This window comes from Syngnathoides biaculeatus, chromosome 14 (genome assembly GCF_019802595.1).
Source record: "Syngnathoides biaculeatus isolate LvHL_M chromosome 14, ASM1980259v1, whole genome shotgun sequence".
In the NCBI taxonomy this organism is placed as follows: Eukaryota; Metazoa; Chordata; class Actinopteri; order Syngnathiformes; family Syngnathidae; genus Syngnathoides; species Syngnathoides biaculeatus.
This window is the reverse complement of record NC_084653.1, coordinates 13,158,227-13,181,747: the sequence shown is the minus strand read 5'-3', so window position 1 is coordinate 13,181,747 and position 23,521 is coordinate 13,158,227. Positions and strand designations below refer to the sequence as shown.

Sequence of the window (23,521 nt, the reverse complement as noted above, 5' to 3'; positions counted from 1 at the left end):
GTCACATCCGCACACGTAGGTCATGTGGGTCGCGAAAATGGCAGCGCCCCTGCAAAGTCGTAATTGTCGATAAAAATCTTCTCAAAACACTCTTAAATGAGAGAGGATTTAACATCACACTGTCAAATTAGGGTACATATTACATGACCTCTGTCATGATCCTGCCGCTCCAGCCCGGGCCGTGCGGGTGCCCGCGCGGTTGCGCTGATTGGGAGGCGGACACCTGCGCCTCATGCGGGCTGATTATCCTGTGTATTTATATGACACCGATGACGAATGGTCCGCGCCAGATCGTTGAGCTTCATGCCCCGTTCGAGTACTTCTGTATCCCAGATCGTCAAACCGTGTGTACCGACCTCCGCCTGTTCTCCAACCGACCCTGTAAGCCTGACTCCCTTGACACTTCTGCCTTCCTTGATCGATCTCCCGTGTACCGACTCCTGCCTGCCCACTCACCTGCTCTCTTTGCCCGATGTCCCAATTACCGCTGCTGCCCGATCCGCGACCACTGAATAATAAACGTTTCTCCACGAACTACCTTGCATCTTCCGAGTCCTGCATTTGGGTCCTACTCCTGTTCCGATGGGTCGTGACAGAACGATCTGGCCAAAACAGGACCCAGCAGGAAAGACTCGGCGTCGCCGGGACCGACGCAAGGGAGACCGTCTGCCGGAGGACCAAGCCTGTGAGCGAGCTATGAATACGTCCCGACCATGACCCGTCCGGCTCCTCATATTCTTCTAGACTCTGACTTTTCGGAATATGAGGAGGACCTTGATTTCTATGACCGGTTGCCTGAATACGACTCCGATGATTTTGATTCTGAATCTCTTTGCCTGGTCTTTCATCCCAGTCAGTTTGCTCCACCTCCCCGCGTTTCCAGCACCCGAACGTCTTCGCCCGGTGGGTACAAGTACACAAATCCAATAATAAACGTTTCTCCACGAACTACCTTGCATCTTCCAAGTCCTGCATTTGGGTCCTACTCCCGTTCTGATGGGTCGTGAAAACCTCTTGGATACAGTGTTCATGCAAAGCACTGGATTTTCCCTTTAATGGAATGAATCAACGAATGTCTGGGAAGAAAAAAATTAATATGAAAAAAATGACCTGTCAAAACATACAAAATGAAAAAAAAATTATATACAGTTTGAAGCAGACTTGGGTTATGCACACACGCACACACGCACGCACACACGCACATACACATTTTTATGGTATCATGGCCCCTAAGTATGTTTATTATCCCTGTTCAATGAAATGCATGTACAGTACTCTATATGTAACGTTTTGGGGAAAAACTGATTTTTTGGAGGTGTGGGGGTCAGAAAAAAACTGAAAAATTGTTTTTCACTGAAAAGCAGTAATATACATAATCAAAAATTAATAGTTTTAAAAGTGTTTCTCTGTAAAAATAAAAAAATAAAATTCCTGAATATTTGACAACAGTGAATTGCCTATAGATGCCACAAAAGGACACGAAAGCACAAGTTCAACATTGACCAGGGCTTCGGCCTGTCTAATAGAAGCTCCTCACCTCACTTCCACAGAGTTCCTTGGCCCCAAGATTCCAAAGCGCTACTTTCGTCTCCATGAAGTTACTCAGATCACGTCAACATAGTTTTGAGCTTAACTATCAAAAAGATGATGCCAAAAACACAAATTTTGTCTAAATGAAGCTCCACAACTCTCTTTGACATTGTTCCTCATGAATGAGATGACACAAGATGGCACTAAAGCCCTACTTGGATACATAGCTGAAGCTTCTCAACTTCCACATAATTCCTAAGCACCAAGATGGCAGCAAAGTACAAAAACAAAGAAAAAAACCCATTTGTTTTATATCTGTAAAATACCTGAAAGAATGTTACCCACAGATATATACACACAGACAATAATTATATGAAGATGCTCATCAGCCTTTATATTGCAATTTATACAGGTGATATCAAATAGCCGTCGTGTATATTGCATTCATTTTGAGAAAGGGTAGATAAAATTGATAGATTGATTGTCACATTCCCATTCAAACTCATGTCAGCATGAAAGAAGCATTTCATTCACAGGGTTCACTCCTTATTGAAGGGCCTCATCTTAACATAATGATGATCATGACTGAAAAGATAATAAGAAGACCAAGGGGAAAGGATGGTACACTTTGTGAAACATTTAATGATTGCACAGAGTCAGTTGTGAGCGCGCAGAGTGACGATGGAGGAAGGGCGCGCGTCCACGCCTACTGGCGTTTGCCTGGGGCGGCCTTCAGCCAGCTCACAAACTCCTTGGCTGCCTGGTCCTGCAGGTAGGAGCTCATGTCGCTGGTGTAGGTGCCGTCTGCGTGGCGCCGAATCACACTTCTGGCAAACAGGACGACACAGTCACAAACTGCGCTTTGCAAACGTGCCACTCAAAATTTAAATGTTGATGTCAGATGCTTGGTTCAGAGCGTTGCAATTTACCTACGACATTTTTCCTTTTATTACCTCATGTAATTTTTGTTATAATTAACGCAGAGTCAGTCATGAAATTAAACGGGGAGGTGTACAATTTAACATTAATTTCATCACTTTTCTGTACTCTTGTTGTTGTTGTTTTTTTTTAATCAGTAGTCAGTTAAGAGCTCTGCCTCACACTAGTGGGCCTAGTCTTCATTTTGTACATGTGCCTTTATTCGGCCGATTACCAATGGTTTTGTTTTTGTGTTGATATATATCCCTGCAGTGGATTGTCCCCAAATTGTGTAATGTACAACCTTTTCGGCCAAAAAAAAAAAAAAAAGGCTGTTCAATGGATATTGTCAAAAATCAATAAAAAATGAACTTCCTCGGTAGTCATTCTAGCAGCATTGAATTATTTTAATTTTATTTTGATTTGTGTTTTTTTAAACTGTTGTGATTCTGTATTTCTATAATAACGTCAAACACTGAGCCCTCTTAATACCATATAAATAACAGTTACTTACAAATTCAGGCAAGCAACAAATGGAAAAGTGTTTGTCTTTGGATCATCGCGTGGACTGATAAAATTTCCAATCTTTCAGATTGATTGACACCTGAACTCACCGTAAACACATGATGACTCACATGACTAAGAGAATGAGACCCGGATTTAAGCAAATGTCAATGTAGTCGCAAACGTGTTTGACCCTCACCCGTTTCGTTTGGAGTTCTTGAGCCACTGAACAAAGTCTTGAGCTCGTCTCGTTTCCAAGTATTTGCTGTAGTCGTTGGAAAACGTTCCCTCCGAATGTCTCTTCACGTTCGACAGCTCGAGAGGTCCACTCGAAACGGAGTTGTCACTTAGAAGCCTGGGAAAAATGCAGATGAAAGGCCAGGTAACTCATTTGAACATAAATGAAGTTGAATGGAGTGGTGTGCAATGCCTTCACCACAATTTTGGAGAATATCATACCCAAAAACAAAAGACTTTAAAAAAAATATTTCCCAAGGTACAATATTACATAAATATGAATGACCATATATTTACATTTTTTTCAATGAAACCATATGTGTTTTCTACAATTACACACAAATTTTATAGAACCTTACTAAATTGTTGCAAGAAAAAAATAAGACGCGACAGCATGTATCAATAGACCTACAATCTCTTCTGCCTTAGATTTTTGTTACAGTTAAAGTCCACAGAAGCTAAAAACAATCAAACAATTAAGACCAAGTTGCATCGTTCAAGGGGTAGTCGTATTTTGTGCAGGTTTTGTGTTCATTTTCTTAACCGTAAGTCTTTTATTTGCAGACATTTTGAAAAATAAACGGAAAACATTAAAGAAACAAAAGTAAGTTGATCACTGTCACCCATAAAATATTTAGGCAGTGGAATCACATGATTTATTTTCGCTAATCAACCAAGGAAAATACTTCAAAGGAGTTAGAGATGTTAATTAAATATTTGTGTGACAAGTGTTTTTTGTTTTACTAACTCTAACTCTGCAAATTTTATTAAGCAAAAGTTTAAAATATAACTGGTGAAATAAAAAAAATTGTGAAACTAACAAAATACGTTAATTTAGGTCACCTAAAAAGTATAGCATCATGTCACTTATTTCAGCCAATGAATGCAGTTAAATAGAAAAAAAGTTGGATTTCAATAACAGCATGGCAAAAAGTACAATATGTTTGTACACTATAGTACAAGTAGTATAGAATAGTACAGGATATTTTATCAATTATTGTTTACAAATCTTAAAAAAGTTAAGTAAAAAAAACTCGATTTCTTTTTAAGCATTTCATAAATACATTGCGTACATTTTTATGACAGTATGTATTATTTATCTTACAATATAATCATTAATAGTGGATATAGTCTAAATTATTAGATGAAAGAAAATGTTGAAATGATAATTTTGAAAATCTATATTTCAAATGTAAAAACTGTTCAAATGAAAACGTGCACACGGACCCACCACGAGTTGTCCTTACATTGAGTTTGTGTCGTGGTTAGGCACCTGCCAGCTGCTTTGGATGATGATGAGGAGCAGGAGTCCAGCCAGAGAGTGAGCGTGTTCCATCCTTTACGTTTCTGGAGCAAAGAAAGTCACAGGTTAAAAAAAAAAAAAAAAAAAAAAAACTCAAACGCAACGTACATATGATATCTGATCAAAAACTCTCACCAGTGGCCTTTATTTCTGATATTGTAGTTTCTTGGATAGGGGCCTTTTTTCTTCTTCTTCTTCTTGTGGCGTCCTGATGTGTTTCATGGCCGACTCTTGGCGCGCTCAGTCTTATATAGTGGAGAGCAGGCGGACTCTCCCAGGTGACTTCTCCGTCACTGGAACCTCAACATCCTCTCATTCACGCTTGGTCCATTAATCAGCTTCTGTCTCATTGAACCTATTTGACTCCAACAAACACCCCGGGAGCAGCATGTGGTCAGTAAAAGGCTCCAGTTCTTGCACGTACAATGACTTTAATTGCTCAGCCATTTATGTGGACCTCGAACTCTTCACTTTATGGCAGGTATCAAAAAGGAATTACAACGCTGAGAATGTTCGGTTATGATCAGACCTGGGTAGTATAACGAGCTACATTTATACTGTTAAATATACTCAAATTTTAAATTGCATTTACTGCTTGTGCTTTTATTTATGTATTTGAGAAGCTTTATTGGTTTATCAGAGAAAATTGTTTCACATGCCTTTCTCACCAATCCAACGTAACTCTTATAGTGGCGGTGGCCTCAATTTGACCAATCAAATCAGCCCAAGCAGTCACATGACTGCTCGCAATCTCAGCACGGCCCAACACGGAAGTTTTCAAAGTAACATATTTATGTTTATACTGTATAAAGAAGAAGAAAAAAGGCAAAAACAGCTCACCTAAGTGAGGGTAACATATTAAAAAAATGGCTAGATAGACCATGTCGTATGCGGTCTTTGAAGTTTGCCTGAAATATCAACATTTCCGCATACAAAAAATATACTTGGACACTGAAAAACATGCAAGAGGCTATGTAGGTCTGGTTAGCAAAATGTAATGTTCTATAGAGTAAAACCAGCAGGTCAACTACAGCACGTAAATGCAAATTGCTGTTCGTCCGCTTCGAGGAGTTCTGTTGGAGACCTGTTTCTCGCCAGAGAAAGAATTGTTTACATTAAAAAAAAAAAAAAAAAAGCTTTTCGCAATGTATTCATAGCTCAGAAGATACATAAAGACGGTAGACAGTAAAGAAGGCATTAAGCTCCATGATTATTTTGGAAATATTAACATGACTAAAGTAATAATAATAATGTAATTAAACCTGTAGACCCATTTTGACCACTGCTTCCTTCCGTAGTCGTTCCATGCAGATGGATGCATTCAGCCAGCTAGCGATGATAAGTGAGGGAAAATGACCCTAGTCTGCTTGGAATTCAGCTTTAATAAGATGTCTCACTGAAGGGTGAATAGAAGCAAAGTTGTGTGTACATAATACTGCGATGAACTATCGTTACATCGAAGTCCAACCACATTCAGGCAGCGTGTCTTTGCTAACGTTCGCGAAGATGCTAACAACACTTTGCAGCTGCAGTCATCAAGCTATATTGACACAGTTGAGACTCTGACTTGGCAACAAAAACTTAATCACACAGAGAACCTATGATTAACGCTACATTTATTTGATTAATTAACTACTATTTTTATGTGATATTGTTTTGCAACATTGGAAATAGCATATGACCGTTTTACATTTTGCCTACCGTAATTTCCGGCCTATAAGCCGTGACTTTTTTCACACTCTTTCAACCTTGTGGTTTTTGCGGTGATGTGGCTAATTTGTGCATTTTCTCTAACGGCCGCTAAGGGGCACTCGAGCGGAAAAGGCAAGAGTGAGACTGGTGAAATATACGTGCCGAGGAAGTGACTTTTACCAATCCGACCCTGTTATCCCTACGCTAGCGTGTTTCTGCCATGTCTCAGTGATTTTTTTTTCTAACCCTAACACTAGCGTTAGCGTTAGCGCAGTGGCGCTAGCGTTAAACTCTCTGTATACCATCTTTCTTTGTAAATATCTCGTGTTTCAAGTGGGTTTCAATATGGCCACTTGTGGCTTTTACACAGCTTTGGTGTATGTATGTACCAAATGGTATTTCCTTTACAAATGTACTGGGTGAGGCTTTTAACCAGGTACGCTCTGTAGACCGGGAATTACGATATTTGACATTCATGCGCTATTTCAGAAAATCAGATTTCACTCAGCAGTTAATCAACACTTGAGTATTTCTTTTACTGAATTATATTACTCTAAAGCAAGTGTACTTTTTGGTGACATTACTGACTGCTGATTATTACAGACATTCTAATGTGGGTTTATTGCTGCGGTTGTATTTTTTTAAGAAATTATTTTTCACATTCATTCAGATAAAGTTTGTGATGCATGTATTTGTTTTATATACAGCAAGTATACATACAGTACACGATGAGAACTTCATTTGCAGTGAACCTAAGGCTTATGATAATCACATTAACAACTCATACACAATCCCTTTGAGTCTCTCTAATTTATTTAAAAATAGTCAATGCAACATTTTTCTGACAAAAAAAAAAAATCCCTGTAAAAGAAAACCTATAAAAATGTACAGAATTCAACTAAACATAATATGTCGGAAAGAATGTTCAAAGTAAATGCATTTTTCCCCACATTTATTTGGAATTAACAAGACATTTCTGTAGGAAGTGACTCATGAGGGTGTATGTATGGTGGAAGGCGGAACCTGTGAGAGAGTGGTCCTTGTCTGTGTACCACTGAAAGAACAAGCCAAGGAGAAATTTGAATTATCAACACATTTTGTCATTTCCAACCACTAGAACAGGACACATTACGCCACTTTCCATCCATTTCCATTCATTCATGAAATCAAACACCATCGAGGTCAATATTACCCCACCACTTCCCCCGCGAGCCAATATTTACCATGGCCTCGAAGTCCACCTGCTCTTCCACCAGAGCTTTGGAGATCTGCGCTGCCTGCTGGAAGTGGACATTGTCTACGGGAAACACACGAATGCTGACATTATTTGCTTGTCCATTTTCCATCCCGACAAACAAGAGTCCATTTGTGCAGAAAAGAAAACAAGATCGGATTATCTCACCGTCTGCTGTGCCGTGGACTAGCAGATACTTTATACCCCTGAAATTCTTTGCTCTGGCGGTTACTGTGGAATTCTGTTAAAAACATGGGTGAAAAGGCCAATCAACACAAGTACGGCAATAGTGAACAGCTAAAAAGAAAAAAAATGGCTTTTATTTCAACCTAAATTCTAATACTTGTTCCATGAAATTATATTAATTTATTCCCAGCAGTCTATTTTCTTCATTTCGTAGCGTTTCTCTTGACTATTATGTACATAAACAACTATGTTAGATGTATTGTCCCATCAATCTAATATACCCAGGCCCTTCAAAATACTATAAGTAGTTCTGCCCAATGTAACAAACAGCAGTGGTGCCTTGAGGTACGAGTGACAAATTTTTTGAGAGTTTGCTTTGATTTGCAAGTGCATTCTCAAGACACTCGCGCTGAATGTTGGCAGTGAATGTGACTCAACACACTACTAAAAGTAGCAATTTGGCCAATTGTGAAGAATTTATCAAAAAAAAGAGGCTTCAAACTATTTAATGCCACTTTCAAGTGACATTTCCTGCCAATTAAACATAAAACAAAGAATTACACCTTGTGTATTTAAAATAACCACTATTTTAATGTTAACAAGAATTAGCATCTATATTGGGGTGCTCTAACCCTTTAGTGACGAATTGAAAACAAGCAGTGCAGCAGCAACATGCAGACAGACAATATAACAGCAATCACAGTCATATAGTCTTCAACCTCTGTGTAGAATGACTAATAGTGCTGTAGTGATGAGATGAAGATGATTTCATGTCTCAATGACATGTTTTCATGAATAGCAACAGGAGCCGCCGCACTGAATAACGATTGGCTGCTGCATCCAGGCAAAACTGCCTGGAACTCAAGCGGAATTCAAAATAAAGCTTCAACCAACAGTCTATCTTATACTGCATCCATGTGGAGAAACCAGGCAGTGCAACAAAACCTGCATTTTAAAAAAAGCATTCTATTTAATCATGCAATTACTGTATGAATTTGTGTAATAAAAAGTGTAATAATACGGAGTGCTATTTTTGATTTTTGCGCGTGGTCATGCAACAAGTTCAACTTGTATCTCAAAGCGCGACTGTAGTTGCTTCTTTAATCCGATTTCAGATTGGCCTCACAGGTAGAGTCAGCTGGCTCACAAAACCAGAATTTTTCCGTCCTCATAATGGTTGGTTTGAGCAAGCGAAGTCCGACAAGCCAAACTGTGTGTTGAGATCACAAATGTTACCTTATAAGAGTCTGAGTTCTCTGTCGGTGTGCCCATGTAGCGTTCGGTGTACACAGCATCTGCAGGACATATGATTATTGTTAATTTGGAAGTCTACTACTACGCAGTATAACATAACAAATGTAAATTCCCACAAAATTCTTGTAGCAGTATTTTTTTTAAACATTATTACATTAAACTCTCTCTCTCTCTCTCTCTCTCTCTCTCTCTCTCTCTTTTCTCTCTCTCTCCCTCTCTCTCTTCACTCTCAAGTGGAAGCTCAGCACATTGCCAAGTAGTGGCAGACATAAGCTGGCATCCTTTACCAGTCAGCAGATGTCCAGCAACAGTTCATCTCAACTGGCATAATTCACTTTGAAGTTTTTTTTTCTTTTTTTAATGGAAGAAAATACTCAGCTGGTGTGGAAGCTCAGATGATATGGTGTCAAAAACTATGTAGTGGTGGTTGGAGTTCATATTTAAATATTGTCACAATGAGTATAAATATTTAGTAGCTCTAGCCAGAAGGTGAGCTGAAAGCATCAAGAGACGTAAAATTGCTACTGCAATCGTCCTGGGTCAGCTATTGTTCATAGTTTATATTTCTATTCACATTTGAAGTTTATACATAAATTATTGTTCGCTTAAGTAATTATTTAGAATAGTACAATGATGAAAGTTAATGATTAGATTTCTTTTTAGACTTAGGTGATCAAATGTTTTTTTTTCTTTTGGGCTTTTTCTTTGGCATTTTTATGATGCACCACAGAAGAGATTATCCATCCATCCATTTTCTTAGCCACTTATCCACACAAGGGTCGTGGGGAGTGCTGGAGCCTATCCCAGCTGTCGACGGACAGGAGGCGGAGTACACCCTGGACTGGTTGCCAGCCAATTGCAGGGCACATAGAGACAAACAGCTGCCCTCACAATCACACCTAGGGGCAATTTAGAGTCTCAGATTAATTATGCATGTTTTTGGGATGTGTGAGGAAACTGGAGTGCCCGGAGAAAACCCACACAGGCACGGGGAGAACATGCCAACTCGACACAGGGAGAGCTGGGATTAAACCCGGATCTTCAGAACTGTGAGGTCAACGCTTTCCAGCTACGCCACCGTGCCGCCAGAAGAGGTTATTGTTAATCCAATTTTTTAAAAATGGTCAGAGGCTGCATTTAACTAGTCTACTACAGTAATCCCCTGCTCAGAGTGGATGACAGGGGCCAAACCCTGTTGTAAAAAAGAAGAAAAAAATGACAGTGTGCATACATAGCTGGGATAGGTTCCGATATGCCCGCAACCCTTGTGAGGATAAGCAGCTCAGAAAATAAATATATAAAACCTACCTTACAACGTTATCCTCTAAAATAAAATGGCTAACAGATGATTGTGTTTTGGAAAACTGTACCTTAGGGCAGATGTACATACCGGTACAGATGCAATAAATACTCACTGAATGTAGTCCCTTCTTAATGTAGCTGGTCATACAAAGCTTGTCTCTCATTTGAGATGTATCACATCAACATACTTCCTTGGAACAATTATTGTATTCTTTTCTTATTTAGACAGAGCTTTGGTGCCATCTTGTAGCATATTGAGACATATCAGTGAATAACAGTGTATAGCCCCACCCCCCCAAAAAAAAAATTAAGTAGGTGATTTTGCGAATCGTGAGCATTTAGTCAATCACTAAGACTATAATGCATATTGCATTAGAGCAATAATACTCAGTTGGTGTGGAGGCTCCCTCTAGCGGTAAGTGAAAGAATCACTGCCCTAGTACAGTTCAGTTGTGAACGTTTCAGTACGATACATTAGCATTTAATCTTTAAGAACTATTTATTTCTAAACAGCTGTTTAGGGACAATTTCATTTTTTTTATTTGCAGAAAATGCACAAACCTAAACTGATACAGCTATAGGACTGGTTTCAAAGCATCAATCAGAAAATGAGCAAAAATGTGGGTAATTTTTGGTAAAACACAAAGATATATATACTACTACCACTATATATATAGTGGCTGAAATTCTAATGATTTGGACAATTTTAAGTTAAAAAAAGTCTCAAATACGAATCAGTTCTAAAAAAACGTTTTTAATTAATTAGGTAATCAATTATTTGCCAGCACATTGTTTGGTAATCTGTTATTTGTTGAGTTAAATCTGCATAGTAATACAGTGAGAAACGCAAATATTAAATGCTCTATTTAGGAACAAAACATTTTTTATTAACACTTGGGCCTACTACACTACTACCCATATTCTAATTTTGGCGACCATGTCGGTACTTACGACTAAATTTTTTGTTTTTTTTTGGGTTTTTTTTTTTTGAGTTAGTATGTGGTGTACAAAGCTCGAGAGTTTGTTAACCCACCATAATATTGCCACTTGGCGACTGGGGCAACTGCAATTCCGCACTTAAAAAGTCCAGTTCCAGCACCCAGGGCCATCGAGGTGACGTAACCGCCATAGGACTGAAAATCAGTGAGAGGAATTGTCCCCCAAAATATCCAATACAGTATATAAGAAATAAAATAATCCAGTGATGCACTTACCCAGCCCCATATGGCTATCCTGTCTTTGTCAATAAAACCCATATCAATAAATTTTCTGAAAACAGAAGACGTTTAAGAGCAGTGAACTTGGTCTCAGTTCTAAAGGTGAAAAGCATTCTTTAAAAAAAAAAAAAAGTTTTACCTGACTGCCGTGATCTGATCCTCCACCTCAAACGTGCCGAGACGCCGATAGATGGCGTGCATGATCTCATCGCCTTGGTAACCGCTTCCTCTTCCGTCAAATTTGGCGACGATGATCCCGTAGGTGCTAGCCAGGAAGGTGCCCCAGTTCAACTTGAAACGATAGTCTACCATCTGACTACATGGGCCACCGTACCTGTATGGCAGTGCAACGGTGCGTTAGTCAAAACACATTCTTTGATGGTGGTCAGAGAGGTTTTGTTCACTTACACGTCAATAAGAAGTGGGTACTGTTTGGATGATTTAAAATTAGGGGGTAACATCATCTGATACCAAAGATCTGTCAAAAACAATATATATCAAACAATGTCTTTCATACAGTGGATTAACTTGACCACCAAATGGAGAACATCTTACCAAATCCGGAAATTTTTAAGGTGCCGTACTTCATTGTTGGCATTTGGAATTGAGTGAGAATGTTTTCGATTTCCTTGTTTTCTTCAAGAGTGGAGAGCGCTACCAAAATGTACAAGAATGAAATCAGTGGTATGGTGATACAACATGAAAATCACATAGTGGTCCAATTGGTGGTGGTGGGGGGGGGGGTATGGTCCCAGGCAACCACTTGGGAGGGGGCATCTATTTGGGTTTGGGTGGGTATATGACACCCCCCAAGCCCTTGTCAACGTATTCATTTAACTATAATGCATTGCTGTTAAATTTGTATTTTATATAAAAGACATTTCTGAGTACATGTAAGTTTCTGCACATTTTTGACGTATATTAGATATATTGAATTTCTCTATGGCAATCAATACACTGTACAGTAATAATAATAATAATAATAATTGTCTAATATCATGGAGTTAGTGAGTTTCATTTCATTAACTTTGTGTTTTTAACGCACATTAACATCAATATTTGTCACTTTGAACTAGCAAAACACATTGAATACATGTGGAAATAAATGTTTCATTTTTTGGGAGCGCAGAGAAAGTGAATGAATTGATTTGTAATGACTGATTTGAGAATAAAATTCTGGCTGGTAGACATGCATGCATGCGTATACATACTTGTTGCACCTGGGCCTCGGTTGTCAATGAGCGTGTAGAGGGGCAAACCAGGTCCTGTTCCGTACATACATAGTCTTAGATTAGATTAATCGGGGGGAAAAGTGTCATAAATCCAGACTCTTATTCACAGACCACATGTAATACAACAACACTGGAGCACAGGTGATTTACAAATGTGTGTAACTGACCGTAGCAGTCCATGCGGTAGTACGAGGCCTCAGTGCTGAGGTAGGCCGAGTTGTACTGACACCTGTCTTTGTTAAAGTCGCAAGTGAGGCACTGACGGCTGGAAGCTCCGCTTGCGATAGTCGCCCTGATACACAAGCGACTATTCAGTTGTGCGATGGCGCTCACGCCAGTTCTTCTATGCTAGCCTTTGTTACATATGCATATGTTATATATACACCACCAGTCGTACACTGTAGTAAAAGTTTTGGATGTATTCCTTTAAGATGCGTGGCCTAGTGAGTGATGTCATGTCTGTTAGTGATAGTGTTAGTTTCTAGTTGTGAGTTGTGGCTTCCAGCAGCTCCTTGGGAGTGTTCTCATTTTGTATTTGTGTGTTTGAATGTTTGTCCATTGGCGTGTTTGACTGTGGGTCTCCTTGCCCACATGCCAGGGATTTTAATTGCTTGCAACACAAGCCAAAAACATGAAAAAAAGAATCACTGATTATGTTTATTGTAATTACTCATTTTGTTGTATGAATGACGACAGGCAGATGCACATCTTAATAATACCTTTTCACATCCACAGGGAAAGAAGTTAAAGGTCAAATCCAGAGGACCTTTCTGTTGTTTATATATCACGCAAACATAGCTAATTTTTCATTCAGAATTTTTTTTTAAATTCTCATCACAACAGAAATGAAATAAATTAGCACCAAAGTGCACATTTTCTTTGTAATCCGAATGCCTCCGATCTCTGTTTGAAACCGAGGCTCTGTTGAAGCTGCTGCCGTGTGACGTCACGCCAAGACAACCGCAGTAAAGAAAATGGCTTCCAACACAGACAATCATACATGCTGCGAGTGGGATCTAGAGGAGATAGACAGCAGTGATGAAGACGTTTTTATGGAATGCTCTCTGGAAGAGATAGGAACTGAAGAGGAGGAATTTTCTTATTCTTCCCACGTTCGAAAAACATCCCATGCAAGTGTAATTCAACCATATATGTTCGAACCGGAGTTGATTAATGTAACACAAGGACAGGATTCGGCGAGACCTGATGAAGTTGACGTGGAACTTCGCACCCAAAACACAGACTGGTAGGTGCCTCAATAAATCTACGTACACCTTGTTGATGAAATAATCTAATTCAAACATGTTTAAACGTCTGATGCTGCTTGCACACAACAGTGAGTCGTTTGTTGTTGTACTACCGACCGAGTCAGCATTGCCGAACTTAAATGACATTTCGAACAAAATCTTGAGACTGACTTTGACGCTAATTTATTTAATTTCTGTTGTGTTGAGAATTAAAAAAATAAAATAAAATAATGAAATTTTAGCTACATTTGTATGATAGACAAATAAAATACATTTCCTCTGGATTAGACCTTTAATTGTTGTGCCCGTCATTATATGACACTGGCATACATAGATGAACAAGGACATTTTGTTTGTAGTAAATAAATGATCATTTTTACCAATTTAAATGACATTGATAAGGTTCCACTTTACTGCCAAATTTAAAAGAGAAATTCTTAGAAAACTCACTTGTAAAGATTTCTCTTCACAGGCACCCCCTGATGTTCATTACTGACAAAATATCTGTGGCGAAGAAGAAATTACATCACATTTCACTGTTTAAAAAAATAAAAATACACTAATTTAAATATTCCATAGGCATTGGAATTCTCACTCACATGGCATCTTTTGTCAGCTTGGATATGTAAATGACTTCCCACTTGCCCGAGGTCACAGGTGTCGCCTTGCCCTTCAAAAGAGTCCTCAAGTCAGTCAGTTGGTTAAGTCAGTACATGGCGTTCTCCCATGAATTTACTTTGCATATTAGAGCTTGGACTGGCTTTGAAATCATCATTCGCTATGGGGAAGAGGAGTAACAAATTATTTCCAATTTAAAATCGAAGCGTTACTCCCGATACTATTCCGAAATAATCGTCTAACATGAAAAAACTAATTTGTCGCGTAAACCCTCCAGAAAGGTTTTTCTTTTTAGATTAAAAAGCCTTACTTTAACCCAGTGGTTTTCAAACTTTTTGGGGCCCCTTTTTGGAGATTAACTTTTTACATGCTCCCCCCCCTCCACTAACTTGAAATTTTCTCTGGGGGTCAAGTGGTGGGGGAGTGGGGTCTTAAAATGATCCATCCACTTTGAAAACCACTGCTTTAACCCTTGTCAGGTTTTGTGCCTGTTGGTTCCGCAGTGATCTGATTTTGTTTTTCAAACATTATGCGGTGATCTCGGTAGAGCGACATTGCGTACATGGGTAGAAACTATCCACAGAAAGTCCACCTGGTGTCTTTCACAAACAAAAGCTAAACGAATATATGAAATATTTTGTAGTTTCTTAGGTAATGCAACGCGGCAGCATTACAACTCGTTTCGTTGAATAAAGTTAATTGGCATATTATTGTTTCATTCGTTGACTTGGTGTGATTTGAATCCCAACAGTCTGATTAAACAGTCAATTTTATTTTTTTAAGGGTGGGGGGGGTCAAACTCAAGTGCTAATTCAAATCACCACTTATTTGTGCATAACCTGAATGTATGTGTGTCCTTTAAAACTGGAACAGCCACGTTTTAAGACTGTAGCACATGGACAAAATTGCTTGAAAATCATACAGTATATAGCATTTTCTTGTCATATGATGAACATTTTTGTGAGAAAGCGTTACATTGTGTAACACTCAACATTCCAAAGGCTTACATCTTTGATGTGATGAATATGTTTGTACCCACTGGTGTCGCTTAGCACTTTGTAGAAACTGAGTTTATCTTCGGCAAAGAAAAGAGGCAATGGGACATACTGCAAGGACAAAAAAAAAAAAAAAAAAAATATTTCAGTTCAGTCTCCACAATATTTATAGCAATGCTGGTGATCAGACTCACATGGCCGACCCAGCCCGTCTTGCTCGTTTGCTCGAATTTCTACACAAAAAGGAGACAGGGGCTGTTTTTAATAAACATGCAATCATGTTGAAATAACGTCATCGGTGAAGGGAAAGCGACCTGTTTTTCTTGCCAGCTGCTTCCGTCAAAGTCGTAGATCTGCACGAGCACGTAGTTCTGCTTCCTGGGGAGCCACTGCACTGCGACGCGCTCGTCTGTGACCCAGGTGACCGAGCTCAAAAGGTGATCGCTGAGCACAATGTGACAAGAAATGAGACACGCCAAACTGCCTGCTACCACGGACCGGTGGAGGTGTGAAAATACAGACCCAGATGCAACAGAAGCAGGGGGGAGCACCTGGGTGCGGTGGGATGGATTTGTAGTATCAACCACAAACAGTTTGACTTTAGTCAGAGGTGACCCAGCCTGCAAAAATGTAATGAATTAAGGATGACATTTCATGGCAGAAAAATACAAGCAATGTCAACTTATTAAAAAACCTTTTTTTAAACAAGTTGCAAATGTAATTGAACTTAAAAACACAAATTGCACACATAAATTGTAGAGATAACGCTGTACAGTACGTATCGCCAGGTCTGTCTGCCTGTGTGAGGTGTGTGAGTATCTGAGTGAGATCTGGGCTGACAGCAGACAGCGTGCTCACTGAGTTTTATAGTTTATGGGGGGCATTTAAAGGAAAATTCCGGTGGTTTGGAGTAACAATGTATCCAACAGGTCGTGTAACATGGACTCTATCTTGATAATGTGCTGTTAAATCATCTCTCATTTAATAATGTTTTGTGAATATTTTTATCGACAATTAAGAATTTTCAGGTGCGCCGCCATTTTCGCGAGTCACATCACCTACGTGTGCGGATGTGACGTGTTATATGCACTTCCAAACGCTCGAGGAGGAGCTCAAGGCTCAGACGCTCGGCGGCGCTCTTTCGCCGGGGAGCGAGCTCACAGTTCCGCTGCTTGGCGGAGCTCGCTCGTCAGACTTCGCGTCATTCCACCCGAAGAGCCATCTGAATATTCAACATTATTTACAGCTACAGGTTCAAATCTGTATGGAAGTATTCCTCCATATTCCCGATCAACCGATACTGCTATTTCTTCATCAGATGAGGATAAATCTGAGAAACCAGCGCTGGGCATAATTGTGTCCCATGTAATAGAGCGTTTGGAATGACACCTAACACGTCACATCCGCGCACGTAGGGCATGTGACTCGCGAAAATGGCGGCGCACCTGAAAATTCGTAATTGTCGATAAAAATCTTCTCAAAACACCATTGAATGAGAGAGGACTTAACATCACATTATCAAGATAGGGTACATATTACATGACCTATTGGATATATTGTTACTCCAAACCACTGGACTTTTCCTTTAATAAACTACAGAAAAAAGGAGGGCCCCAGTTTTGGATATACTGAACTTTTCACCCATTGCTGAATGCCACACATAGCCCCACCAGGCCCAGCCTCTTACAGGGATGCAGACACTACAATGCATATTGTATTCTTTGTCATTTGATGCTTACATTTGCGTTTGAATACATTTTCAATGTGTTTAAAAATTACGTTTTAAGTCGAAATGTCATGAATGAGAGATACAAAGGTAAAACTATTAAAACATTTTTTTTCACATCTTCTATTACATGTTTTGACCTATCATGTGTGGGTCAAGAGGCTGCAGCTCACATGTCAAAGCTTTCGGTCAAGTTGCTGTGCTGTTGTCACTCTACAGTGGAAACTCTGTAGTCGAATGTCACGACACTAAGTTGTCCAACTCACAATGTGAGCAACAGGTTAACTTTTAAGTAGTCTTTTTTTTGTGTGATAAAACCGTTGATGTGATAGCCAAAATAAATACAGAACAGAACTGAGATCATATTGCAATGTAGTGCGATGCGACACACACATCTGGCCACTGTATAACCACCAACAACCAAAAAAAGAAGACAGGAATGTACATCGGAAACCGAGCTGTATTTAGTGCGGCCATAAATACAAGAAGTAATCCCTTAAAAGTTAGGCTGTATTGCCGTGTCATTAAACACTTTATCACTTGTATATTTTTTTACATATTAGCTCAGTAGCGTTCAGTAGCATTCACTTTCAATTCCTGAGGCAAGTGCAAGTACTGCTTTGAATTATTGTCATTGGGATGCATTCAATCTCACCTTTGGGTAAGGAATCGCCACAGTTTGAGGGTACTGCTCCGATCCGTACATAGAGAACTCCACTTTGGTAACCTGCGTGTCATTAAACTCAGCGTAGGCCAAGTAGCGTGCAGTTGAAGACCACCACAATGCTCCGTTTGATGCAAACACCTCCTCTGAAGTCATATATAGAGTAAAATGCAGGATTAGCAGACAAAACAGACAAAAAGCCTTACCTATCGTTATTATATAACATGTTCCAAAAACGTTATCATTTTGTACTCTGATAACATGACTAACTCTCAAATGATCTCAAATGTAAACAAGTAGTCTATAAACCAAGTTGAAACTTAACTTTAATTTTTTTTCCTGCTTTCTTTCCGTGGTGAATAATGATATTGGCTGCCAATGGAAAGGCATACTGTGTGGTTGAATATGCTCAAAGACAGTCAAAAAAGATTTTCGCAGAAGATCAATCCAATTACACCACCGAAAGTAGTTTTGGACATGTCACAAAAAAGTCAGAGGAATGCAAAAAGGCATATTCTAGGCATATTTAATATAATGGAACCCATATAACAGGTGCTTTGATGGCGCCAAGTATATGTTACATGGATTTGAGGAAATTCATGAAGACGATTGTATTGCTTTGACATCATCTTGTGGAATATTGGTGCAAATAAGCTATGTTGAAGTGAGGGGAGGAGTTTTATATGATAGGGTAAGCCCATGTCTAATAGAAGACTAGTGCTTCTGTGCCAGGGACGCTGAAGTGAGTTGAGGAGCTTCACAAAGATCAGAGTAGTGCTTTAGCACCATCTTGTGTCATCTTGGTGACAAGGAACAGTAATAGAGGTCCCATCTTTTTTTCAAACTAACTTTTTCTTTAATTTGGGATATGATATTGCCTCTCGGTAAGGTTGTGAAATATAAAATTCAACTATTTCAAATTATGTCAATATTCTGGGAACAGCCTGTATTACCTCTTGTATTCTATCAAATATTAATTCAGGATCTTTCTCTTTTGAGACACACACCCATACACATAAAGCTGAACGGGCATATTTTCCTACCTTCATATACCCAGTCAGGCACTCCATTCAGGATCTCATTCTTTTTCCCATTGTGGGTCACTTGCACAGCTTCAGCAGTAACATCAGGTTTTAAAAAGACGTTGTTGTCCGACACGTAAGCCTGCACGATAACGCGCACTCGTCGTTATTAACACCAAAGACTTCATGACCAGTGAATACAAGCGCACAAACTGCCAGGTGGGCTGTGGTGGTAGCAGTGCATAGGTGGGGATGCCGAAGTCGCCGCACAAATACACAGGGACTAGTCAGGAGGTTTTGGCGGAAACTCACGTATTTGTGTCCCACTGGAGCCCAGCTGAAGTACTGCACCTCGGCTGGAGAACTCACATTTGCAAAAAATGTCCTGCAGCGAAACATCAAATAGTTATTAAGAAGTAAATCCCAAACATTATTTAACTCTGGTCTACGCACACTACTCATAAAAAGTTAGGGGTATTAGGCTTTGGGGTGAAGTCTCAGGAGGAATCCAAAACACACAATAACAGAAATGTAACATATTCAGTTAATTTTAGAATTGAAGTTTAGAACTTAATATGCACTTCTCTAATTATTTGAATGAACATGTCCAACCATTTCATGTTTTTGTATTTTCTTTGCGTAACCTGTTGGTCTTCAACAAGGAGCTCAATGGTCAATGTCACAATAGGTGTTTGATACATCAATCGACCAATACATTTGCAAGGACGTCTACTTATATGCCTTTCTGTGACTCTTTCAGTCTCTCTGTTGCGACCTGCTGATGACACTAAAAGCTGGCGTGGGCAAGGCTTCAAACAGGATTTTCCCATAGGGAGGGGGCCACTGAGGTTAGAGTAGATGGATGTGGCTTGTGCATGGGTAGTGACAACATGATTAAATAGCAAAAAGTTCATTCTTTCATGATGCAAGAAAAAATGGCTACTCACAAATTGCTCCGGTCATAGATGGAGTATGAGGCTGTGTAAGAGTGTCTCCATTGCTGGTGGATTCAAAACAAAAACTGCTGTTGTATTATCAGATTACTGTATAAAAAGAGACATACACTTCATGGGTGAATGGCATTAAGTGGACTTGAAAACGATCTTCTTCCTCCCCTCACATTCATGCATATATACTCCATCTTACTTTGTCTGATCTTCATTCCTCTCTTTTCCAGTGCATGCTTCCACCCTTCTAATTGTTCCTCCACCTTCTCCCTGCTTTCACTGCAGACCACAATGTCTTCTGAGAACATCATGGTCCAACGGGATTCCAGTCTAACCTCATCTGTTAGCGTATCCATCACCACTGGAAACAGGAAGGGGCTTTGGGCTGTTCCCAGAGGCAGTTCCAGCTTTACCTTTAACTCATCTGTCACAACTACTGCACACCTCACCACTGTGTTGCTGCCCTCATGAATGTCCTCTACTATTCCAAGCTACTTCTCTGCCAATCTAGACTGCTGCATGCAGTACCACAGTTCCTCTCTCGGTATTCTGTCACAGGCTTTGTCTAGATCCACAATGTAGAGAGTGTAGCTTTTTCTGACCTTCTCTGTACTTTTCCAATAGCATCCTCAAGAGAAATAATGCACTGTGGAACTACTCCTAGGCATGAAACTATACTGCTGGTCGCAAATACTCACTACTACAAACACTTTTACAAATGGCGACCAGCAAACCTTTCCTGCATTCCTCAGGCATCTTCTTACCCACAAGAATTTTGTTGAACAAGCTGGTCAAAAACTCCAAAGCCACCTCTACTTGATGCTTCCATATCTCCACAAGAATGTTATCAGGACTAACTCATTAGTGCCTTCGTGACTTCCCCTTTATTAACCATTGCTACTTCCTGGTCCACTCCAAGTGGCTCTTCTTCGCCCACTCCTGTGTTCCACACACACATGATCTCTCACCTTTGTGTAATTGCTTTCAAATGCAACATATTTACGATCCCCTGACAACAGGTAGTCTGTGGCGTCCACTTGATCCTGTAATAAGACACCCAGTGTAAAAAGGCAATCCTATTCCAGTGGTATTTAGCGTCCAATATTTTTCTAAATACAAATATTACAAAGGTTGAATTGCTCAAGTATAGTGACTCCTTGTTTGTTTCCACATTGTGAAGGAAGACGCTCCCATCTCTCGTTTTGTGCAGATACTCATTATCTGCACGTGTGAAATAATACACTTATGAGAGATTTGTTCTGATGTATCGGAATAAGAGAGGGCGACTAGGAAATGCTATTAATACCTGATATCCAATACAGATTGTAGGCTCTCCACCTAATTGTGTCATTGAAGTAGTCTTCAAGGGTGAAAGGCCTTTTGGGACCATCTGATTCTGCGGGGGGGGGGGGGGGGGTGATGATGATGTGGAAGAACAAAAATATGCATGGTTGTCTTTGCGTCAGATGGGGGTGCAATTAGGGACACAGTTGAGAGAGAGAGACAGAGGTGTCCAAATTTCCTTTTTTAGGGCCATATAAAAAAGGAAGGGTTGAATTAATTCTGTGATCAAGCTTCTAACGCAAAACATTTGTATCTGATATTAACATTTTCTCATTGAAACAACGCCAACCCATTCCAGCCCTTTTGATCCTTTTGGTGTAACCACCTTGGCCAACGAGACACTTTCACAGCAAAGTGACTTCATAAGATGCAGTAATAGTTTTTTTTTTTTTTGTTTTTTTTTGCTGAGTATGAAAAATGTATGCCTGTTAGTATTCTTATAGTATCTGTTACATGTGTTTTGGAAACTTTTTTTTTTTAATTTCAAATATCCGTTTCTTAAAGCAGTATAACACCACTACATACTGAAGAGCAACAGAACATGACCACGTTCACAAGCAAAACACGTAGAGTATGCGTCTGAAAAATAATTATCTTGATTCAGGAGGCATTTTCAAGTATTTTTTGTTTGTTTGAATAGTTTCTTTGCACATCTAGAAAGCTCTATCTAAAACCAATTATCAGTAGTAGTTGTCATACTGTATACTATAGTTTGGGACGTCACACCAATGAGGGATGTGGGTGTTGCAACTACCCCCCCCCCGTTTTTAACTCTCCTAACCCCCCCACATACACTCACAAACATACTTGTGAAACTTATGAATAGTGTTCATTAGGGCTGTGTCAAAGGCTATTAATGTATGCTGGGAACCACAAAAAAAAGGACGCCCTGTGCCAATAATTTGTGGTATGTTCAGAAATCAAAACTTAACATAAAATAGAAAATGGAGCAAACCACTTTTGCATATATTTTTCTTATATTTACCAGAATTAATTTGCTAATTTGTTAAGTACATCTACGGCGTTTCACATGTTACCATTCAGAAAGTTATGTAGTTTGGTAGAATATTAATGTGTATTGTTTCATGTTTAGTTTTATAGTAAATCTCAACTGGTGAACGGCGAAGCAAGCGCGTCTTTTTGTTTTTTTTTTAAGTTCGCTGTCTGCTTGTGTTGTATAGGTGTTGCAGAATAGGCACAATTATTTTAAAAAGATAACCTGTAAGTCAAATTCCCAAAAGTTCAAAATAATAATAATAATCAGGCAAGCAACAAATAGACACAAAAAAAATCCTTGCATATGTATAGCATATGAATAAAAAAAAGGAAGGTAAGGAAAGAAAGGAATTTGGACACCGCTGCAGTTTAACAACAAAATGCATTCAAAAAATCACGAGTGAGTACAATTCAAATAATTCAAGTCACACCGGTTGTACCTGCAGTTGACGCACTAATAGGAAAACAAGTTTCATTGCGAACAATTAATAAGCATGCTGCGTTTCAAAGGTGACTTACTGCTAAAGTAAACCGCCGTCACGGTTATCAACGTGATGACGACAGCCGCCCCAAGCAGCACCCATAGCACCTTGCTGCAGCCCTGCGGAGTGTCACACCTTTAGTAGGCTTTTCCATCCCGCCCAGCCCCCCTCCCTCCTCAAAAAAAAAAAAAAAAAAAGTAAAGTACTTTACTGTAATGTAAAAACCACAGCAGTAACAAGTGATGCACGAGTACTAACCATGACGCAGATGAAGTGGACGCGCGCCCCTTAAAGGATCCTCAGTGCTCCAAACTTGCCCGTAACTCCTCGTCTAGTTGACATACCCTCGTTCCAGATAAATCTCGTAAAAGACGACGAATAAATTCACAAAACGACGCACCACACAAAATAGGAAAATGAGCGCCGCCGTCCCTTGTGCATGTAGTTTAAGTAGACTTCTCACTTCCCGTCGCATTCCTGAGGAGAGTCCTTCACCAGACGCATGCAACGCTGCTCGGACACACACGAGCGCACGCGCGCGCGCGCGCACACACACGCAGTCAACTTTCTTTCTCAAGTAGGCACGTCATTCAAATTGTTCAGGACTGCACAAGTTTCAGTCGGTTCGTCACTTGTGCCTTTAGTTCCGCAAAACCACTTGAGCTACAAACATTCCCCAAATTCTGCATTTTATTTTATTTTGCAGTGACAATGCGTTAAATACCATGCTATTTATTTGTATTAAATGCAACAGTTTAACAAGCTTCCCTTTTGCCAGGCTGACTTTATAGGTCTCCATCGTAACTGCCTCACAAACCACTGGAATTAGGATGTAAAATAATCACAACTGTTACAGTATGGGAGGTTGGAA

At 39.6% G+C, this 23,521-nt stretch overlaps 2 protein-coding genes across 2 annotated transcripts; both read right to left on the bottom strand.

The window, feature by feature from the left end:
* Positions 1-1,893: 1,893 nt before the first annotated feature.
* gcgb (glucagon b) lies at positions 1,894-4,780 on the bottom strand. Its single transcript, XM_061841396.1, has 4 exons — positions 4,628-4,780; positions 4,437-4,536; positions 3,152-3,307; positions 1,894-2,357 (listed from the first exon to the last, which is right to left on the bottom strand). The coding sequence occupies exons 2-4, from the start codon at positions 4,523-4,525 to the stop codon at positions 2,237-2,239; spliced, it is 366 nt and encodes a 121-aa protein (XP_061697380.1). The 5' UTR covers positions 4,526-4,536; positions 4,628-4,780; the 3' UTR covers positions 1,894-2,236.
* A 2,132-nt stretch (positions 4,781-6,912) lies between these two features.
* On the bottom strand, positions 6,913-23,046 carry fap (fibroblast activation protein, alpha). Its single transcript, XM_061841489.1, has 26 exons — positions 22,909-23,046; positions 22,688-22,769; positions 21,135-21,224; positions 20,955-21,049; positions 20,797-20,871; positions 19,829-19,881; positions 19,194-19,266; positions 18,903-19,023; positions 17,851-18,005; positions 15,992-16,089; positions 15,784-15,913; positions 15,664-15,702; positions 15,482-15,580; positions 14,456-14,526; positions 14,307-14,360; positions 12,777-12,901; positions 12,589-12,642; positions 11,933-12,031; positions 11,786-11,855; positions 11,517-11,711; positions 11,375-11,429; positions 11,194-11,293; positions 8,841-8,899; positions 7,587-7,659; positions 7,408-7,481; positions 6,913-7,238 (listed from the first exon to the last, which is right to left on the bottom strand). Exons 1-26 carry the CDS (start codon positions 22,909-22,911, stop codon positions 7,137-7,139), a joined length of 2,244 nt encoding a protein of 747 aa, XP_061697473.1. The 5' UTR covers positions 22,912-23,046; the 3' UTR covers positions 6,913-7,136.
* Positions 23,047-23,521: the final 475 nt, after the last annotated feature.